Here is a 21659-nt window from a genome sequence, read left to right on the forward strand (position 1 = left end):
AGAGTTAGTTTGCTTGCTGCTGATGCCCCTCCTCCTCCTCCTCCCCCCAAAAAGCAAACATACAAACTCGGGGGAAACGAGAGGCGAAAGCTTGGCTACCCCCCAAAAAAAACAACTCTGGGAAACAACGTGGAAATACAGAATGTGCAGAGAGAGAGTTTTGAAGTTCCATAATGTGAAATAGAGGTGCTGATTTGAAGCATACAGATCTTTCTGTGCAGCACTGCACTCTTGCTCACTCACAAATATTATTTTCACGTCTCGCCAATGCATCTCTTTAGAAACTTCACAACTCTAGAGAGATCTATGCATAATACCACCACTCTTCCAAACCAAGCTGTGACACCCTAAAACATGTCACGAAACCAACCAAGGAGTCCCATTTACCACAAAGTCCTAGCCTCACAGAATGGTTTATATGTTAGGTCATTGTCAGAGTGTATACCACACATGATCACCCAATTGGATGTAGTTTATTTGAACAGATAAAACCAGTAAGTTAAAACAATGTGCAGGAAGAGGCTGAATGGGTTTGTCGAGGAGTCTTCTTCTTGTCAGACAATATCAGGCTTGTTTAGGTCCAAGAAGATATACAATGGAGTGGTATGTTGGAAAGTGCTTCTTTACAAATAAACAAGAATTTTAAACAAATTCGGTGATTTGGGAAGTATTTGTACCCCTTCCGTTGTTTCACATTTTGTTACGTTACAGCCTTATTCTAAAAAAATTCTCATCAATCTATACACAATACCCCATAATGAAAAAGCTTTTTTTGGTGTGGAATTATTAGCAGATGTATAATTAAAAAAAAATAGAAAATACCTTATTTACATAAGTATTCAGACCCTGCTATGAGACTCGAAATTGAGCTCAGGTCCATCCTGTTTCCATTGAGCATCCTTGATGTTTCTACAACTTGATTGGAGTCCACCCGTGGTAAATTCAATTGATTGGACATGATTTGCAAAGGCACATACCTGTCTATATAAGGTCCCACAGTTGACAATGCATGTCATAGAAACAACCAAGCCATGAGGTCGAAAGAATTGTCCATAGAGCTCCGAGACAGGATTGTGTCACGGCACAGATCTGGGGAAGGGTACCAAAAGAACACAGTGGCCTTCATCCTTCTTAAATGGGAGAAGTTTGGAACCACCAAGACTCTTCCAAGAGCTGGCCAAACTGAGCAATCGGGGAAGAAGGGCCTTGGTCAGGGAGGTGGCCAAGAATCCGATGGTCACTCTGACAGAACTCCAGAGTTCCTCTGTGGCGATGGGAGAACAAGCATCTCTGTAGCACTCCACCAACCAAGCCTTTATGGTAGAGTGGCCAGACGGAAGCCACTTCTCAGTAAAAGGCAATAACCACCCTCTTGGAGTTTGTCAGAAGGCACCTAAAGACTCTCAGACCATGAGAAACAAGATTCTCTGGTCTGATGAAACCAAGAATGAACTCTTTGGCCTGAATGCCAAGCATCATTTCTGGAGGAAACCTGGCACCATCCCTACATTGAAACATGGTGGTGGCAGCAGCATGCTGTGGGGATGTTTTAAGCATCAGGGACTGGGAGACTAGTCAGGATTGAGGGAAAGATGAATGGAGCAAAGTACAGAGAGATCCTTGATGAAAACCTGCTCCAGAGCACTCAGGACCTCAGACAGACGCAAAGTTTCACCTTCCAACAGAACAACAACCCTAAGCACACAGCCAAGACAACGCAGGAGTGGCTTCGGAACAAGTCTCTGAATGTCCTTGAGTGGCCCAGCCAAAGCCCGGACTTGAACCCGATCGAATATCTCTGGAGAGACCTGAAAATAGCTGTGCAGTCGCTCCCCATCCAACCTTACAGCGCTTGAGAGGATCTGCAGAGAAGAATGGGAGAAACTACCCAAATACAGGTGTGCCTAGCTTGTAGCATCATACCCAAGACTCGAGACTGTAATTGGCACCGGGATCCTCATCTCTCCCAAGTGGTCATTCTCTCTTTCTCCCCTTACCCATCTGTCTATCGCCTCCTTTGAATTCCATGCTGTCACAGTTACCAGCCCTTTCAAGCTTAACATCCTTATCATTTATCGCCCTCCAGGTTCCCTCGGAGAGTTCATCAATGAGCTTGATGCCTTGATAAGCTCCTTTCCTGAGGACGGCTCACCTCTCACAGTTCTGGGCGACTTTAACCTCCCCACGTCTACCTTTGACTCATTCCTCTCTGCCTCCTTCTTTCCACTCCTCTCCTCTTTTGACCTCACCCTCTCACCTTCCCCCCCTACTCACAAGGCAGGCAATACGCTCGACCTCATCTTTACTAGATGCTGTTCCTCCACTAACCTCATTGCAACTCCCCTCCAAGTCTCCGACCACTACCTTGTATCCTTTTCCCTCTCGCTCTCATCCAACACTTCCCACACTGCCCCTACTGGATGGTATCGCGCCGTCCCAACCTTCGCTCTCTCTCCCCCGCTACTCTCTCCTCTTCCATCCTATCATCTCTTCCCTCTGCTCAAACCTTCTCCAACCTATCTCCTGATTCTGCCTCCTCAACCCTCCTCTCCTCCCTTTCTGCATCCTTTGACTCTCTATGTCCCCTATCCTCCAGGCCGGCTCGGTCCTCCCTCCCGCTCCGTGGCTCGACGACTCATTGCGAGCTCACAGAACAGGGCTCCGGGCAGCCGAGCGGAAATGGAGGAAAACCCGCCTCCCTGCGGACCTGACATCCTTTCACTCCCTCCTCTCTACATTTTCCTCTTCTCTCTGCTGCTAAAGCCACTTTCTACCACTCTAAATTCCAAGCATCTGCCTCTAACCCTAGGAAGCTCTTTGCCACCTTCTCCTCCCTCTTGAATCCTCCTCCCCCTCCCCCTCCTCCCTCTCTGCAGATGACTTCGTCAACCATTTTGAAAAGAAGGTCGACGACATCCGATCCTCGTTTGCTAAGTCAAACGACACCGCTGGTTCTGCTCACACTGCCCTACCCTGTGCTCTGACCTCTTTCTCCCTCTCTCTCCAGATGACATCTCGCGTCTTGTGACGGCCGGCCGCCCAACAACCTGCCCGCTTGACCCTGTCCCCTCCTCTCTTCTCCAGACCATCTCCGGTGACCTTCTCCCTTACCTCACCTCGCTCATCAACTCATCCCTGACCGCTGGCTACGTCCCTCCCGTCTTCAAGAGAGCGAGAGTTGCACCCCTTCTGAAAAAACCTACACTCGATCCCTCCGATGTCAACAACTACAGACCAGTATCCCTTCTTTCTTTTCTCTCCAAAACTCTTGAACGTGCCGTCCTTGGCCAGCTCTCCCGCTATCTCTCTCAGAATGACCTTCTTGATCCAAATCAGTCAGGTTTCAAGACTAGTCATTCAACTGAGACTGCTCTTCTCTGTATCACGGAGGCGCTCCGCACTGCTAAAGCTAACTCTCTCTCCTCTGCTCTCATCCTTCTAGACCTATCGGCTGCCTTCGATACTGTGAACCATCAGATCCTCCTCTCCACCCTCTCCGAGTTGGGCATCTCCGGCGCGGCCCACGCTTGGATTGCGTCCTACCTGACAGGTCGCTCCTACCAGGTGGCGTGGCGAGAATCCGTCTCCTCACCACGTGCTCTCACCACTGGTGTCCCCCAGGGCTCTGTTCTAGGCCCTCTCCTATTCTCGCTATACACCAAGTCACTTGGCTCTGTCATAACCTCACATGGTCTCTCCTATCATTGCTATGCAGACGACACACAATTAATTTTCTCCTTTCCCCCTTCTGACGACCAGGTGGCGAATCGCATCTCTGCATGTCTGGCAGACATATCAGTGTGGATGACGGATCATCACCTCAAGCTGAACCTCGGCAAGACGGAGCTGCTCTTCCTCCCGGGAAGGACTGCCCGTTCCATGATCTCGCCATCACGGTTGACAACTCCATTGTGTCCTCGTCCCAGAGCGCTAAGAACCTTGGCGTGATCCTGGACAACACCCTGTCGTTCTCAAATAACATCAAGGCGGTGGCCCGTTCCTGTAGGTTCATGCTCTACAACATCCGCAGAGTACGACCCTGCCTCACACAGGAAGCGGCGCAGGTCCTAATCCAGGCACTTGTCATCTCCCGTCTGGATTACTGCAACTCGCTGTTGGCTGGGCTCCTGCCTGTGCCATTAAACCCCTACAACTCATCCAGAACGCCGCAGCCCGTCTGGTGTTCAACCTTCCCAAGTTCTCTCACGTCACCCCGCTCCTCCGCTCTCTCCACTGGCTTCCAGTTGAAGCTCGCATCCGCTACAAGACCATGGTGCTTGCCTACGGAGCTGTGAGGGGAACGGCACCTCACTACCTCCAGGCTCTGATCAGGCCCTACACCCAAACAAGGGCACTGCGTTCATCCACCTCTGGCCTGCTCGCCTCCCTACCACTGAGGAAGTACAGTTCCCGCTTAGCCCAGTCAAAACTGTTCGCTGCTCTGGCCCCCCAATGGTGGAACAAACTCCCTCACGACGCCAGGACAGCGGAGTCAATCACCACCTTCCGGAGACACCTGAAACCCCACCTCTTTAAGGAATACCTAGGATAGGATAAAGTAATCCTTCTCCCCTCCCCCCTTAAAAGACCTAGATGCACTATTGTAAAGTGGCTGTTCCACTGGATGTCATAAGGTGAAAGCACCAATTTGTAAGTCGCTCTGGATAAGAGCGTCTGCTAAATGACTTAAATGTAAATGTAAATGTAATTGCTGACAAAGGTGCTTCAACAAACTATTGAGTAAAGGGTCTGAATACTTATGTAAATGTTTTTTTTTATTTTTTTAATGAATGAGTTAGCAAAAAATTATATAAACCTGTTTTTGCTTTGTCATTATGGGGTATTGGGTGTAGATTCATGAGGGAAAAACAATTTAATCCATTTTAGAATAAGGCCATAAAGTAACAAAATGTGGAAAAAGTCAAGTGGTCTGATTACTTTCCGAACGCACTGTATGGGTTCAATGGCAGGCATATGGGACTGTACACACATGTACATCTGTATACATACATTCCATCTGCCTTTGTGTAATGTTCTGTGTGTCTTTCTCAGGGCCCACTGCCGCTCTCTACAAAGGCCAACTTCGCTCAACGATGGCTTCATGATGACACAAGATACATTGCAGCCACATCGCAAAAAATGTCAATCTTACGTAGATTTTTCTGTTGTATTGAGATAAGGAAGTAAACATGACTTGTTTTGAGTTTCTCTCACTCACCCAGAAAATGCATTTACTTTTCTTTTGTTGATTTTGCTTCCCCAGGAAATACAAGACTTGTTTCAATCCTGCCAGTGCACTAAAATAATTTACCTTGGTAAGACATCAAGTTAATGCATTCTAATGGTAAGAAATACAATATCTATGTAAGATCAAACATTTTGCAGAGCGCTTGTTTACAATATGTTGTCCATTGAAAGGCTTTCTGCTATAAATCTTGGTGACCTAGTTACACGTGACGGAGGACTTAAACACTTGGCTCACGTTTAGAGTTTAGCTAAGTGGGCTAATAGGGACTTGTGGTGCCCAGATGACCCGTGTTCAGCATGTGTGACCTATAAATTGATGAAAACACTAATCCCTGTCCACATGCAGCAACTGCCAATCACAAGGTCATAGGTCACCTGAGCGATCAGAGGTACACGTCTGTTTGTTTTCAAAGCAACACCACAGACTTTAATTTGAGAAATAGCCGAAACAATGGCAAAGTTGTCATGTATTATGATGTAATAAATACAATGCATATGCAATGATTGTATTTAAAAAAAAAACTTTTGTGGATCTTATGTGGAATTGCAGTATAGATCAGACTTCGCTAAAATATTTATAAGTACAATTTGAGATGAGCTTGATTTAACTTGACATTTGAACTTTTGGGATTATTCTATTGGTTCTATTGTAACGGGAAAACTAAATGAAGTGCAGTTCAAGTATTTGAAAGTATTTTCCATACCTGGCTGTATTTGACCCAGGTCTGGTATTAACATCTTTAAGGACACCACTAGAGGCTAATAACAATCAGGTATAAACAGAATAAAGCTATGCATTTTTACTACATAACTTCACTTGTTTTCCAGGAGTGGCCCCTGTCTCTAAAGCTGCTATTCTGAAGCTGCTTAGAGGTACCATTTAAATAGACCAAAGAGAGCATTACAAGCTTCTATTTGCATGTTGCTGATGCAATGTGACCTGTGACCTATTCACAACAGACACATACTCTACAGTGCTCTAAACCAAGTTAGCTCCTGTTCTAGGAGTGTTTGCAAAGGGCTTTAAATGCACCAGATCAGTAACTCTGGCCTTGGATTACAGTTTACAGGAGAAAAGTGTGACGCTTCTTAGGGTTAAGGTCAGACGAGCTGCAGAATTAAGAAAGGCAATAGAGAGCTGGAAAGAGAAAGCAGAGATCATCATTGAGTCTCCTCTGACAGAGGGAGGGAAGGAGGGAGGACTCCTTCCAGTCTGCATGATCCCCTTTCCCACTCTACATCCGTATTCCTAAATCTGCCCTCTCACCCTTCAGTAGCCAACTGTATCAAGGGCAAGCGCTGCCACACACTAACAAATATTCTATAATCGCACTGAAAATGTTAATCATGTGAGAGCGATCTGGAGTATATTTTCCCCAGCAGACACAGACACACACACACACACACACACACACACACACACACACACACACACACACACACACACACACACACACACACACACACACACACACACACACACACACACACACACACACACACACACACACACACACACACACACACACACACACACACACACACACACACACACACACACACCACTGAAGAGAAGGTCTGAAGGGAACTGCTGGAGTATATTTTCCCCAGCACACACACACCACTGAAGAGAAGGTCTGAAGGGAACTGCTGGAGTATATTTTCCCCAGCACACACACACCACTGAAGAGAAGGTCTGAAGGGAACTGCTGGAGTATATTTTCCCCAGCACACACACACCACTGAAGAGAAGGTCTGAAGGGAACTGCTGGAGTATATTTTCCCCAGCACACACACCACTGAAGAGAAGGTCTGAAGGGAACTGCTGGAGTATATTTTCCCCAGCACACACACACCACTGAAGAGAAGGTCTGAAGGGAACTGCTGGAGTATATTTTCCCCAGCACACACACACCACTGAAGAGAAGGTCTGAAGGGAACTGCTGGAGTTTTTACTGTCTTCTATCTACACTATTGTCAAGGGTTTGTTTTCTCCTGTATCAGTTTCTCTTTCCCTGAATCATTCCAAGGCTTTTGGATTACATGCACTATACTCCATCTGTCCTGTTTATACTGAGAAGAAGAGTTTGAATTGGGACAATGTAAATGAGATGTAATTAGCTGTAATTTAACAGATGGGATTATCCAAAACAACTCACGCACGCACGCACGCACGCACGCACACACCACAACACGCACGCACGCACGCACGCACGCACGCACGCACGCACGCACACACCACAACACACACACACACACACACACACACACACACACACACACACACACACACACACACACACACACACACACACACACACACACACACACACACACACACACACACACACACACACACACACACACATTGATAAACCAGCAGACTAATGAACGACTACAACATTGTTTTGTACACAGATCCCTCATGTCATAATAGCAAAATGTGCATTGGATTGTGGGACTGACTTGGATGGTGGCATACCACATCGGGTTCAGTTTAAATGGTTTGGCTCAAGGGGAACGAGTCGAAAATCTGATCCCGCTGTTGAGCCTCATGCCAGCCTGACAAAGTTTTGGCATTGTGTCTTTGTTACAAAAGAAAATAAGTGGGAACATTGGCTGAAATGGGCTGTTTTAGTGTTCTCTGTCCAAACCTGCATTGCAGACTAGTTGCATCACATCCAACTTGGGCCGTTGAAGGCTACTTCTAGCATGGGCAGCGCTCTCTCTGCTCACTCTCCTCTTTCCGCCATTTTGGACTCATTTGGGTGCTTTTTATTGTTCAGATTGTTTAATGTCCGACAGAACCCTCTGGCCCACTTGAAACCCTTTGGGTTCTGGCTAGCACAGAGCAGTTTGGCCCATTTTAGCATGCCGATGTCAGACCTGGGCCAAATGTGGGTTAGAATTGAACTTAACAACAAGGGCTATAATATCCTTTGCCACATAGGCCATCGGTATCTACAGGCTACTGTAGAAGGTACTAACACCTCTCACAAACAGCAACGCCACTCATTGACTTTGATCCATTCTTGCCATACTAGTTCCATGTCTAATGTAGCTACATTCCTAATTGTATCCCTTCCCCAGCCCTTTATGAATACATTGTATGCAAGTGAGTTGAGAAGCTCGAACCCTGCAGCTGTATTTATTTATTTTGATTTTTATTTAACATTTATTTAACTAGGCAAGTCAGTTAAGAACAAATTATCATTTACAATGACGGCCAAACACGGACGACGCTGGGCGCCGCCCTATAGGACCTGTAAGGCTTGCGGAACTGGTGGCAGTGAAGTCAGACGCAGGAGAGCAGAGATAGGTAGAGATAGGCAGAGATAGGTAATAGCCGGAGCAGCTTAATTACAAAACCCACGGCAATACAAAAATAACCTACATGGGTACAAAACCCGATGCGCACCAGTAACATAGTGTACAAGCACTTACAAAGAAACAATTACACACAAGGACATGGGGGGAACAGAGGGTTAAATACACAACCATTAATGATGGAAATGGAAACCATGTGTGTAAGAAAACAAGACAAAACAAATGGAAACTGAAAAGTGGATTGACGATGGCTAGAAGACCGGTGACGCCGACCACCGAACACCGCCCCAACAAAGGGGAGGAAACGACAGGACCCCCCCCCCCCCCCTTGACGCACGGCAGCGCGCCGACACCGGCCTCGAGGATGACCCGGAGGGCGAGGTGCAGGGCGATCCGGACGGAGATGGTGGAATTCCCGCAGCATTGAAGGGTCCAACAAGTCCTCCACTGGAACCCAGCATCTCTCCTCCGGACCCTACCCCTCCCAGTCCACGAGGTACTGAAGGAGTATGGATCGAGGGGGCGGAGGAACCTCCCGCACCTCAGTCTCCTGGAGCGGGCCCGCCACCACCGGCCTGAGGAGAGACACATGGAACGAGCGGTTAATACGGTAATCTGGGGAATTTGTAACCTGTAACTCACCTCGTTCAGTCTCCTCAGGACTTTCAATGGCCCCACAAACCGCACACCCAGCTTCCGGCAGGGCATGCGGAGGTGCAGGTTTTGGGTCGAGAGCCAGACCCAGTCCCCCTGTGTTCACACCAGGGCCTCACTGCGGTGACGGTCTGCGCCGGCTTTCTGGCGCAGCACGGCGTGCTGAAGGTGAACATGGGCGGCGTCCCATGTTTCCTCCTCGCGCCGGAACCAGTCTACCACTGCAGGAGCCTCGGTCTGACTCTGATGCCAAGGAGCCAGAACCGGTTGATACCCCAGTACGCACTGGAAGGGGGGTTAGTGGAGGCAGAGCGAGTTCTGGGCCAGGGCACGAACGCTGCCCACTCCCCCGGCCGGTCCTGGCAATAAGACCTCACAAACGTACCCACATCCTGGTTTACTCTCTCCACCTGCCCATTACTCTCGGGGTGAAAACCCGAGGTAAGGCTGATCAAGACCCCTAGACGTACCATGAACGCCCTCCAGACCCTCGAAGTGAACTGGGGACCCCGATCAGACACTGGGGACCCCGATCAGACATGTCTTCAGGCACCCCGTAGTGCCGAAAGACGTGTGTAAACAAGGCCTCCACAGTCTGTAGGGCCGTAGGGAGACCGGGCAGCGGGAGGAGACGGCAGGACTTAGAGAAACGATCCACAACAACCAGGATCGTGGTGTTTCCCTGTGATGGGGGAAGATCGGTCAGAAAACCGATCGACAGGTGTGACCATGGCCGCTGTGGAACGGGTAAGGGGTGTAGTTTACCTCTGGGCAGGTGCCTAGGAGCCTTACACTGGGCGCACACCGAGCATGAGGAAACATAAACCCTCACGTCCAAAGTGGGCCACCAGTACTTCCCACTCAGACAGCGCACCGTCCGACCGATGCCTGGATGACCAGAGGAGGGTGACGTGTGGGCCCAATAGATCAGCCAGTCACGGACAGCAGACGGAACGTACAGACACCCAGCGGGACACTGGAGGGGAGCGGGCTCTACACTCAACGCCTGCTCAATGTCCATGTCCAGCTCCCAATCTACCGGCTCCAACCGGGCAGGAGGTGGGGAGTATGGGGGTGGGATCCATGGGCCGCTCCTCTGTGTCATACAGCCGGGACAGTGCGTCTGTCTTACAGTTCTGGGAACCTGGTCTGTAAGAAAGGGTGAAAACAAAATGGGTGATAAACATGGCCCACCTTGCGTGGCGAGGGTTCAGTCTCCTCGCTGCCCGGATGTACTCCAGATTGCGGTGGTCAGTCCAGATGAGAAAAGGGTGTTTAGCCTCCTCAAGCCAATGTCTCCACGCCTTCAAAGCCTTGACTACAGCCAACAACTCCCAGTCCCCCACATCATAGTTTCGCTCCACCGGGCTGAGCTTCCTCGAGAAGAAGGCACAGGGGCGGAGCATCGGTGGTGTACCCGAACGCTGAGAGAGCACGGTTCCTATCCCAGCCTCGGGCGCGTCCACCACTATCACCACTATGAATGCCAAAGAGGGATCCGAATGGGCCAGCACGGGAGCCGAGGTAAACAGAGCCCTCAGGCGACCAAATTCCCTGTCCGCTTCAGCCGACCACTGCAAACGTGCCGGTCCCCCCTTCAGCAGTGAGGTAATGGGAGTCGCTGCCTGAACAAAACCCCGGATAAACCTCCGGTAGTAATGGGGAAATCCTAGAAACCGCTGCACCTCCTTTACCATGGTGGAAGTCGGCCAATTATGCACGGCTGAGATGTGGTCACTCTCCATCTCCACCCCTGAGGTGGAAATGCAGTACCCTAGAAAGGAGACAGACTGTTGAAAAAACAGACATTTCTCAGCCTTGGCGTACAGGTCATGCACCAACAGTCGACCAAGCACCTTGCGCACCAGGGACACGTGTAGCAGAGTATATCAGAATGTCATCAATATACACCACTGCACCCTGCCCGTGCAGGGGTACGGGCAGGGTGTACCCCTGATGCAGGGATTCGGAGACATATGTTTCCATAGCCACCGTCACCGCCTGTGACAGAGGATACACGTGACTCCTGGGAAGTGCAGCGTCTACCAGGATATTTATCGCACAATCCCCCCGTCGATGGGGTGGTAATTGAGTCACCTTCTTTTTGGAGAAGGCGAGAGCCAAATCGGCATATTCGGGGGGAATGCGCACGGTGGAGACTGGGTCTGGACTTTCCACCATTATAACACCTACGCAAATGATCTGTCAATAAAATTCCCAGCCGCGCCTGAATCGACGAGCGACTTATGCTGGGAATGCGGGGAAAACCCAGAGGGCTCTGGGTGAGAATTGTGCTTTCTCACCTGGGGTGACGCCAGAGTGCCCTGCCTGCTGCCTCGATCCCCAGAGGAACCAACCCTGCACCGACCGGCAGTGTGACTTCTGCGGCCACAGATGGTGCACGAGACGGAACCTCCTCCGGTAGCACCTCCCAACTCCATGGGCATCGGAGTGGTGGTGCTGGGGGATGGAACCATCAGACCCCGATCTGGACGTCCGCGGGTAGCCAGCAGGTTATCCAGCCAAATGGACAGGTCCACCAGCTGGTCGAAGGTAATGGTGGTGTCCCTGCAAGCCAACTCTCGACGGACGTCCTCGAGCAAACTGCAGCGATAGTGGTCGATCAGGGCCTTGTCGTTCCATCCCGCTCCGGAGGCCAGGGTCCGAAAGTCCAAATCGAACTCCTGTGCGCTTCTCATCCCCTACCACAGGTGGAAAAGACCCACCGCTCTTCCCTCGGGTGGGTGGTCGAAGAATGCCCGGAAACGATGAACTCCTCAAAGAAGTCCAACACTACATCTCCTTCCATCCACATGGCGTTGGCACACTCCAGGGCTTTCCAAAGAAGCATGAGACGAGGGCGGACACCCTCTCACGGCCCGAAGGAGCCGGGTGGATGGTTGCCAGGTAAAAATCCAACTGCAGCAGGAAACCCTGGCAGCGGGCAGCCGTCCCATTGTACTCCCCGGGGAGGGTGAGACGAATCCCACTGGAACCGGGTGCAGGGGGTGTGAGTAGTGGAGGTCCCTGTTGTGCTGGGGGAGGCGCTGGAGAAACTCCCTGTCTCTTCCAGTGGTCCATAATTTGGACAATGTGGTCCATGGCGGCGCCGAGATGGTGGATCATCGCCCCTTGCTCCAGGACGCGCTCCTCGACCCCTATACCAAGGGCACCTGCTCCTGCTGACTACATATGGGTGGTGTAGAATTCTGTAAGGCTTGCGGAACTGGTGGCAGTGAAGTCAGACGCAGGAAAGCAGAGATAGGTAATAGCCGGAGAAGTTTAATTACAAAACCCACGGCAATACAAAAATAACCTATATGGGTACAAAACTTGACGCTCACCAGTCACATAGCGTACAAGCACTTACAAACAAACAAGGACATGGGGGGAACAAAGGGTTAAATACACAACAATTAATGATGGAAATGGAAACCAGGTGTGTAAGAAAACAAGACAAAACAAATGGAAATTGAAAAGTGGATCGATGATGGCTAGAAGACAGGTGACGCCGACCGCCGAACACCGCCTGAACAAGGAGAGGAAACGACTTCGGTGGAAGTCGTGACACTCCCAATCACGGCCAGATATGATACAGCTGTATTGCTCAATGCATACATTTCAATCTATACACATTGATAAACCAACACAAGACCAACAGTATTGTTTGTAGTCTACAATCTAATCCCAAAGGGGGGGAAATACACCTGCTTTCAGGGGGAAATTGAGTACCTGACTCTGACTAACGATAAAGAAGATTTTCGACATAGACTAATAAAATGTCATTGTATGCATTATTCTCTGTCTGAAGACATTGTAGCTGAGGAAAAATGTTCACTGAGCCCATCAAGTCTTGTCTACAGACACAGCAACGGCAGTATTTGACTCCGAATGCTACACGGCTGTAATGCTTTATTCACATAGAGTTGCTCTTTAAGTGGTCTTTTACAAGTAAATTTACAATATAATACAAAAATCTGAAGGTTCTATCTGCTCAAACAGCTGTCCATTTGGTGCTATAAAGTTCTATATGCAATCCAATCACACAATGCTGGGTTGTCAATCAAAAATAATTGTATGTGACTGTATACTTATTGAGTCGTGAAAGAGGAAGACGATCACAAAACAGTTCTGAGATCTGGGACTTGAAAATACAAATGATCTCAAAACGATACATTTTGCAGATAAAAACATATAGTTCCAAGTCCTTGGGTCTCGAACTCTTCCTATGTTTCATTAATGCAGATTCCATCATCGAGGCTCAGGATACTGTTGGGTGTTACGCCATGATAAGTCCCCATCAACGAATTAACACGCCATCTTCCACAAGATCAATGCTTTATCCACCAACTTACATGGCACTTTGACATTGACGTCTGAGTCAGGAAATGGAGCTAGCAAAGTGCCGGCAATATCAACCAAGGCAAAACAGTAATGTGATACGTACAATGTACAAAATTAGTAATACATTCACCTTCATAGGATGTCTATGATGTGAGGTTCCTTCCTCTGCCACTGACTTGTCATAAGTGAGTCAGTGTAAGCTATAGTATGTAATCTGCTAGTTTCTTTTACCTATCACACTGATTAGTGATTGCTTCAAGGACGTGTGGATAGAGGGATACGTTCTTAGAATGTTCAAACGGGGTCTGAGGTCAAATCTCAGCATCTCCGTCACCCATCCCTCCAATTTCCCCCCAGTATCTTACCTGAGGTTCGTCAATAGTCAGTCCATCTTCATAACCATCGACATCCGGATTCTCCAAATTCAAGTTTTCGAGATCCACATCATAGTTGGCGCTGTCGTACGTGTCTAATTCCACCTGCCGGGCAAATCTGGGGTTGGCCACCACTGCGTTGAGGACAAAGAGTCCCAATATGAGCCCCTCCAACATCCTCATAGTCCACCTGGAAACACAGGACGAGAGAGACATGTCAACCAAGCACTGAACACAGAGAGCGAGATCATGAACCCTGAACCCAACCTGAACACTGATAAAGAAACATTTGGATGAAGCGTTCATAGTACACAAAGAAGACATGTTGATTAAACCTTCAGTATATTTTATTTTATTCAGACTTAGATTCAAACATTAGCATAATCTTATGAACCAACCATAAGAAAGTAGTGAGCATTTACACTACCAGTCAAAATTTTGAACACCGACTCATTGAAGGGCTTTTCTTTATATTGACTATTTTCTACATAGTATAATAATAGTGAAGACATCAACACTATGAAATAACACATTGAATAATGTAATAACCCAAAATGTGTTAAACAAATCTAAATATATTTTATATTTGAGATTCTTCAAATAGCCACCCTTTGCCTTGATGACAGATTTGCACTCTCTTGGCATTCTCTCTACCAGCTTTATGAGGTAGTCACCTGGAATGCATATCAATTAACAGGTGTGTCTTCTTAAAAGATCATTTGTGGAATTTCTTCTTAATGTGTTTGAGCATATACAGAAGTTAGCCCTATTTGGTAAAAGGCCAAGTCCATATGTCAACAAGAACAGCAAGAACAGTTCAAATAAGCAAAGAGAAATGACAGTCCAATACCTTAAAACATGAAGGTCAGTTAATACTGAACATTTCAAGAACTTTTAAAGTTTCTTAAAGTGCAGTCACAAAAACCATCAAGCGCTGTGATGAAACTGGCTCTCATGAGGACCACCACAGGAAATGAAGACCCAGAGTTACCTCTGCTGCAGAGAATAAGTTCATTAGAGTTATCAGCCTCTAATGAACAAATTACAATCCAAATAAATGCTTCACAGAGTTCAAGTAACAGACACATCTCAACATCAACTGTTCAGAGGAGACTGTGTGAATCATGGTCGAATTGCTGCAAAGAAACCACTACTCAAGGACACCAATAATCAGAAGAGACTTGCTTGGACCAAAAAACACGAGCAATGGACATTAAGACCAGTGGAAATTTGTCCTATGGTCTGGTGTCCAAATTTGAGATTTTTGGGTCCAACCGCCGTGTCTTTGTGAGACGCTGTGTGGGTGAACGGATGATCTCCGCATGTGTATTTCCCACCGCAAAGCATGGAGGAGGAGGTGTTATGGTGTGGGGGTGCTTTGCTGGTGACACTGTCTGTGATTTATTTAGAATTCAAGGCACACTTAACCAGCATGGCTACCACAGCATTCTGCAGCGATACGCCATCCCATCTGGATTGTGCTCAGTGGGACTATCATTTGTTTTTCAACAAGACAATGACCCAACACACCTACAGGCTGTGTAAGGGCTATTTGACTAAGAAGGAGAGTGATGAAGTGCTGCATCAGATGACCTGGCCTCCACAACCCTCCAACCTCAACCAAATTGAGATGGTTTGGGATGAGTCAGACCGCAGAGTGAAGGAAAAGCAGCCAACAAGTGCTCAGCATATGTGGGATCTCCTTCAAAATTGCTGGAAAAGCATTCCAGGTAAAGCTGGTTGAGAGAATGCCAAGAGTGTGCAAAGCTGTCATCAAGGCAAAGGGTGGCTATTTGAAATATTTAGATTTGTTTAACACTTTTTTGGTTAGTACATGATTCCATATGTGTTATTTCATAGTTTTGGTGTCTTCTCTATTAGTCTACAATGTAGAAAATAGTTCAAATAAAGATAAACTTTTGAATGAGTAGGTGTTCTAAAACTTTTGACCGGTAGTGTGTATCGCAACGGCTGTATCATCCATCCCCATCTTCAGAGGCAACAAAGGAAGTCACAAATGTCTTTGTTATTTCTTCACTAAATGTCATGGTATTCCTACAATGCATATATTGTATATGCAAGCCTTTGAATTTCAGAGCGCCAACACACACATTGGAAAGTCACATCTCTGCATTAGATACAGCTCTAATAGCCATGGAAACCAATCATATCCAAAGGAAAAGGATTTGTTTGCCCATGTTACAGTACCTGCAGGGCAATTTCATGGTAACAGAGTGATGCTGAGACTAAAATGTATGTCAAACAAAAACCAGTTATTGTAAAGTTAAACAAACCATACAGCTCATTGGATGACTTATAACAATTTCCACATAATTTTTTTACAAAAACACATTTACTTGAAGAACTTTGGTAACAGAATGGCGGCACCAACAGCACAAATTTTGCATCAGCAATGTTCTTCTAGTAAAGGTTTTCTGTTGTTGTGTGGAAATCATTAAAAGTAGTCCTTGTGCATATGGTTTGTTTAACTTTGCAGTCATTGGTTTTTGTATGACAGATTTGAAAAAGTATCAGCATCACTCCGTTACCAACTGCATGGGTGTGATGTGGGTCCGGTTTGGACGTTTGGTTGGTAGAACACATTTTTGAGGTCAGGGAATTCAATATTCATTACCAAGGTGCAGACAGCCCAAATAGATGAAATATGAGTCCTCCAAATTCCCCTGAAACCTCCTTCCTTAAAGCCCGGAGCGCACTGTTGTAAGAGGTGGTGGCCATCTTGGTTTTAATCTTTGGCTGCCTGTGGTGTGTCAAAGGTGAAGGGTCAGAGTTGATCTGGTAAATGCTGCTGTACCTGCAATTATATTCAGTGGTGTCGTGGGAACATGTTTTTTTGCTGAATCTTCCCAACACATTGGTTTACAAGGTGCTGGGAAATATAGGTTGTTTCCCCTTGTTCATTTTTGGGGCATTTTGTCTTACTACTATTGTTTTTTATTCCCTACTAGAATATGTCACAACATTTTGACTATGTTATCATAAGAAGTTTTGGTTCTCTTGAATTGGTGAACATTTATCATGTGTGCTTTTCCGCTTGTTGTGCAGAAAACTCGGAGTCAGACCTCTTTCTCCCCCCCCCCCTCTCTCTCTCCCCCCCACTCTCTTTCTCTCTCTCTCTCACTCTCTCACTCTCTCACCACCTCCTTGGAAGAAAGCATTGATGCTAGTCTTCGTACATAATTCCCCACGTACTGCAAACAAACAGTAACAATGTCTGACACGACCATCTGTAGGTTATAAAGGACTATCTCTGGACACTAAAATAAAAATGGTCAATTCCAGACTGACTGTTGGCTGTGAAGATACTGAGAAAAGAAAAAGAAAAGGCCAGTCTAAATGATGTTCAGTAGATCATTGACAGCTACATCCTGTAATGTGTAGAAGGACCAGACAGCAACTTGTGAGTGCAGCCTCTACAGTAACACAGGGCCTGACTTTGGACTGAACTGAAACAGGCCGGTCAAAAAAGGCCCTGGAAAACGAGAGGAGAGAGAGTCCTCTAGGCCGGCAGGGAAACGGAGAGCGAGGGAAGAGAGAGAGTCCTCTAGGCCGGCAGGGAAATGGAGAGCGAGGGAAGAGAGAGAGTCCTCTAGGCCGGCAGGGAAATGGAGAGCGAGGGAAGAGAGAGAGGAGTGCGAGAGACGTGGATGAGGCACTGGCCCTCAGGGTTAGCTGGAGAGAGTGAGGGAAAATATCACTGTGTGAGATAGAGAGAGAGAGAGAGAGAGAGAGAGAGAGAGAGAGAGAGAGAGAGAGCTGACTCGCCTCCTCGGCCTTCACAGAGGTTCTTTATGAGTCCACGTCCCGGCCTGTCTCAGCACTCACACTCGAAATTCCACCGAGGTTTGTGGACAGGATGGCAGTGAGTTACGACTGCAAGGAAAACCTTCATTCAATGCGCACACACACACTTGCGGACACACACACTTAAACACTGACTCACACAAACACTACCCTCACAGAGACACACACACAGCTAACACACCTATCTTTCAGAAAGAACATTGAGCCTCTATTTTTGGAATGAGTGCCGATTAAAATAAAACAAAACAGCTTACAGCTTTAGTCATAAATCCATTCTGTGTTGATATGAGGTAGAGAGACATCTAAATGTGGTTTCATACCTCTGCTATTTATTACAGCACACTTTCTACTCTTTATTGGTGCATAGAGAAAGGTCTGGAATCTGTCAGTTTTCATAATGTCATGAAACCATGACAACGCATGGCAACGGTGAAAGAGGGACTATACTAAAGACATAGGCTTGCTTTTATACACGCCATCACAGCACACAGTGTGTGTGTGAGTGTGTGCAGCCTACAGACTGCCTCTGTGTTTTGCTTGGCTCTGTTTTGGGCATTCCTGATATTCAGTGATTTGACCGTTTTTTTTATTCTTCCCAATAGCCGGAAGCAAAGCTGATTTATTTTTGACAGACTTACATACTTTCAATCAATCACTGTAAATTGAAATTCAGGCAAAATTAACCCAGTGTTACTAGATCAAAATATGAATAGACCCATTGCCAAATATAATATCTCCAATCTCTTCAACCTGCTGATTCCAATCCAGGGTGCCAATTTCCCCTTCACCAAAATGGTTACTAGAAGAGATCAAAACACTTGGTACAACGCGCTAACAATCCAATTAAAGGATCCAATCAGAACGTGCGTAACTTTATCCCTAAAAAGTACGTCAACCACTGCTCTGTTCAGTATGAAATGTGACATCGGATCAAATGTTAAGGTCCCAATTGAGGACGTGTCAAAAGTGCCGTCTCTACTCTTCGAAGTCCCCTGCTGTCACCACAATTACCAAGCCAGTTGTGCACTAAGCAAGAAATAGGGAAACACTTAATAAATAAATAAATATATTTACTTGATATGATCAGACACTAGACATCCAAACCAAGAATAGATGTTCAAATCCCAAAGCAATAAAAAAATGGAATATCAAAACCTCTATCAGCAATTAACCAACATGTCCATGCACTGCGAACAGCACTTTTTAGAGGAGTTCATTTTGCTAGTGCCTTGCAAATCCTGCATACTAAAACCCATAGCCCATAGTGAAGATAGCACCCAGAAGGCTTACCTCTGTCTCCTGTTTTCTTGAATGGTCCCTTCAGCCGTGATGGAGATGCTGAGGGCTTGGGGACCTGGCCAATGGTGAGAGGTTGCTCAGGGTGCCGGGAAGAGAGAGGGTGGGTGTGTATAGGTGTGTATGTGTGTGTGTGTGTGTAGGTGTGTATAGGTGTGTAAGTGTAGGTGTGTGTAGGTGTGTATAGGTGTGTAAGTGTAGGTGTGTGTAGGTGTGTGTGCTCTGGCAGACCAGAGCAGTGTGCCCTTCCTTGTGTGTGAAGGTAGGCACTGAGAACGATCAGAGGGGAGCGGACTGCTTTTGGTCACTCGGACTTGGGCTGTGCACCCACCCATGAACACTTTTCACACACACACACACACACACACACACACACACACACACACACACACACACACACACACACACACACACACACACACACACACACACACACACACACACACACACACACACACACACACACAGAACCTGCTATAACAACAGACACCAGATAGACACACAGAGAGAGAGAGAGAGAGAGAGAGAGAGAGAGAGAGAGAGAGAATGGGACAGAGAGAGAGAGAAGCACCCAAATGGACAAAATATCTTCATCCCTAACAAGAGTAGCCCTTATTTTTCTAGAGGGGTGCGTGGCTTAATCAGACCTGCAGTGTGACTCAGAAATGTTTGTCTTCCTTTTCACAAGGTGAAACTCTGGCATGTGCGGCTTTCATGTGTGGTGAGGAATCTACGGGGCCCCAGAACACAATGGGGCCTCTGTGAGGAGCCTCAGAGGAAGTCCCTGCCTGGAGGAGAACGGCCTCAGCTCTCCATACACTGGTATAACTCAGCTACATTTCCTCCTAACCACAGGTCAGTTCTATCTTCAATTTCTATTGTTCAAGACTTGGACTGGGAAATCAAATCCTGTATCTGTGGTTAGGTCTTTGTACAGCACAGTCAAGGCCCAATGCAGGCAGAGGTTGGGATTAAATGCAGATCCAGGGTCAACTCACTCAATTCTAATTCCTAATGTTAAACCGATAGGAGAGAAATACAAACTGACCTAGGACCTGCTATTCCTACTTCCACCCAGGCCGGAGCAGTAGACACAGACAGGAAGTACCTTACTAGTGTTCATGTGTCAGCTTAATCCTACATTTATGGTTTTCTGGCCTCAATTTTCACTCGACCCCCCCAAACCTATCTCTTTCTTTCTCCCAAGTAACTGGAGCTTTTGCTGAGTGAGGGAAATTGAACTATGCTGGAATGCTGGGAATCATTTAGAATCGTTGGGAATCGTGCTACACCTGCTACCAGGAATGGTGACATACACTAAGTGTACAAAACATTAGGAACACCTTCCTACTATTGAGTTTCACCCCCTGTTGCCCTCAAAGCAGCCTCGATTTGTCAGGGTATGGACTCTACACGGTGTTGCAAGTATTCCACACGGATGCTGGTCCATGTTGACTTCAATGTTTCCCACAGTTGTGTCAAGTTGGCTGGATGTCCTTTGGGTGGTGGACCATTCTGGATACACACAGGAAACTGTTGAGTGTAAAAATGACCAGCAGCATTGCAGTTCTTGACTTACACAAACTGGTGCACCTGGCACCTACTACCATACCCCGTTCAAAGGCACTTAAATCTTTTGTCTTGCCCATTTACCCTCTGAATGGCACACGTACACAATCCATGTCTCAATTGTCTCAAGGCTTAAAAATCCTTCTTTAGCCTGTCTCCTCCCCTTCATCTACACTGATTGAAGTGTATTTAACAGGTGACATCAATAAGGGATCATAGCTTTCAGTTGGATTTACCTGGTCAGTCTATGTCATGGAAAATGCAGTTGTTCGCAATGTTTTGTACACTCAGTGTATAGCTATGGTCAGGTGGAGTTCTGATTTTACTAACCCCAGCATGATTCTGAGAAGGGATTGGTTTATGATGGTGGTTAATTGACTCATATTTTACTGTTACCAGCTAAAATATGAAGCTACAATCAATTAAAAACACCAACCATGAAAAGGAAAGAGAGATTTAGAGAGGGAGAGAAAGTTCTGAAGAAGGCGATATGAAGCGAGAGTGATTGATCACAACTGACATGAGGAATGCGTGCTTCTGGCACACAATAACAATCCCTGTCAATTCTTGCACGTTGTTGCATTACTGAGTGTGTTTGCCACTGTTGTGGTATTCCTGCAAGAATAGTACTCTGACTGTACTGTCGATTCCATCGGTCGCCAAACATTGGCTATAGCAGAATGGTGGAAATGTGTCCTGAGAGAGATCATAAAGTGACAACACCTTCATGATATCATTACCAGGCCAGCGGCTTGAGACTCAGTGTTTTCTCTGGTCTTCCTCTGGCACGGCTTCCTTGGTGCATATGGGAGTGCATTCTGGGAGACTTTAGCTCTCCAACTATTAAGCAGTAAGTCATAGAGATTACCGCAAATATGCACTCAAAGAATGTGTGGTTTCTAGGTCTCTGTGTGAGTGTGATTGAGTCTCTCTCTGTCTGTTTGTGTCTGTCTGTGTGTGTGTGTTTGTGAGTGTGTCTATAGAAGGGAAGGTGATTAATGCAATATAATAATACTTCCTTCG

At 46.9% G+C, this 21659-nt stretch overlaps 1 protein-coding gene across 1 annotated transcript in view; it reads right to left on the minus strand.

The window, feature by feature from the left end:
• LOC115107142 (leucine-rich repeat protein soc-2 homolog) overlaps positions 1-19374 on the minus strand; it is a 30322-nt gene extending 10948 nt beyond the window's left edge. Inside the window, exons 1-2 of the mRNA XM_029630572.2 lie at positions 19062-19374; positions 13938-14136 (exon numbers count right to left, since the gene is read on the minus strand). Of these exons, the coding sequence (XP_029486432.1) occupies positions 13938-14129 (192 nt within the window). The 5' untranslated portion in view covers positions 14130-14136; positions 19062-19374. The remainder of the gene's footprint in view (positions 1-13937; positions 14137-19061) is intronic.
• Between the last annotated feature and the right edge of the window lie 2285 nt (positions 19375-21659).

Source organism: Oncorhynchus nerka, linkage group LG23 (genome assembly GCF_034236695.1).
Source record: "Oncorhynchus nerka isolate Pitt River linkage group LG23, Oner_Uvic_2.0, whole genome shotgun sequence".
Taxonomy (NCBI): Eukaryota; Metazoa; Chordata; class Actinopteri; order Salmoniformes; family Salmonidae; genus Oncorhynchus; species Oncorhynchus nerka.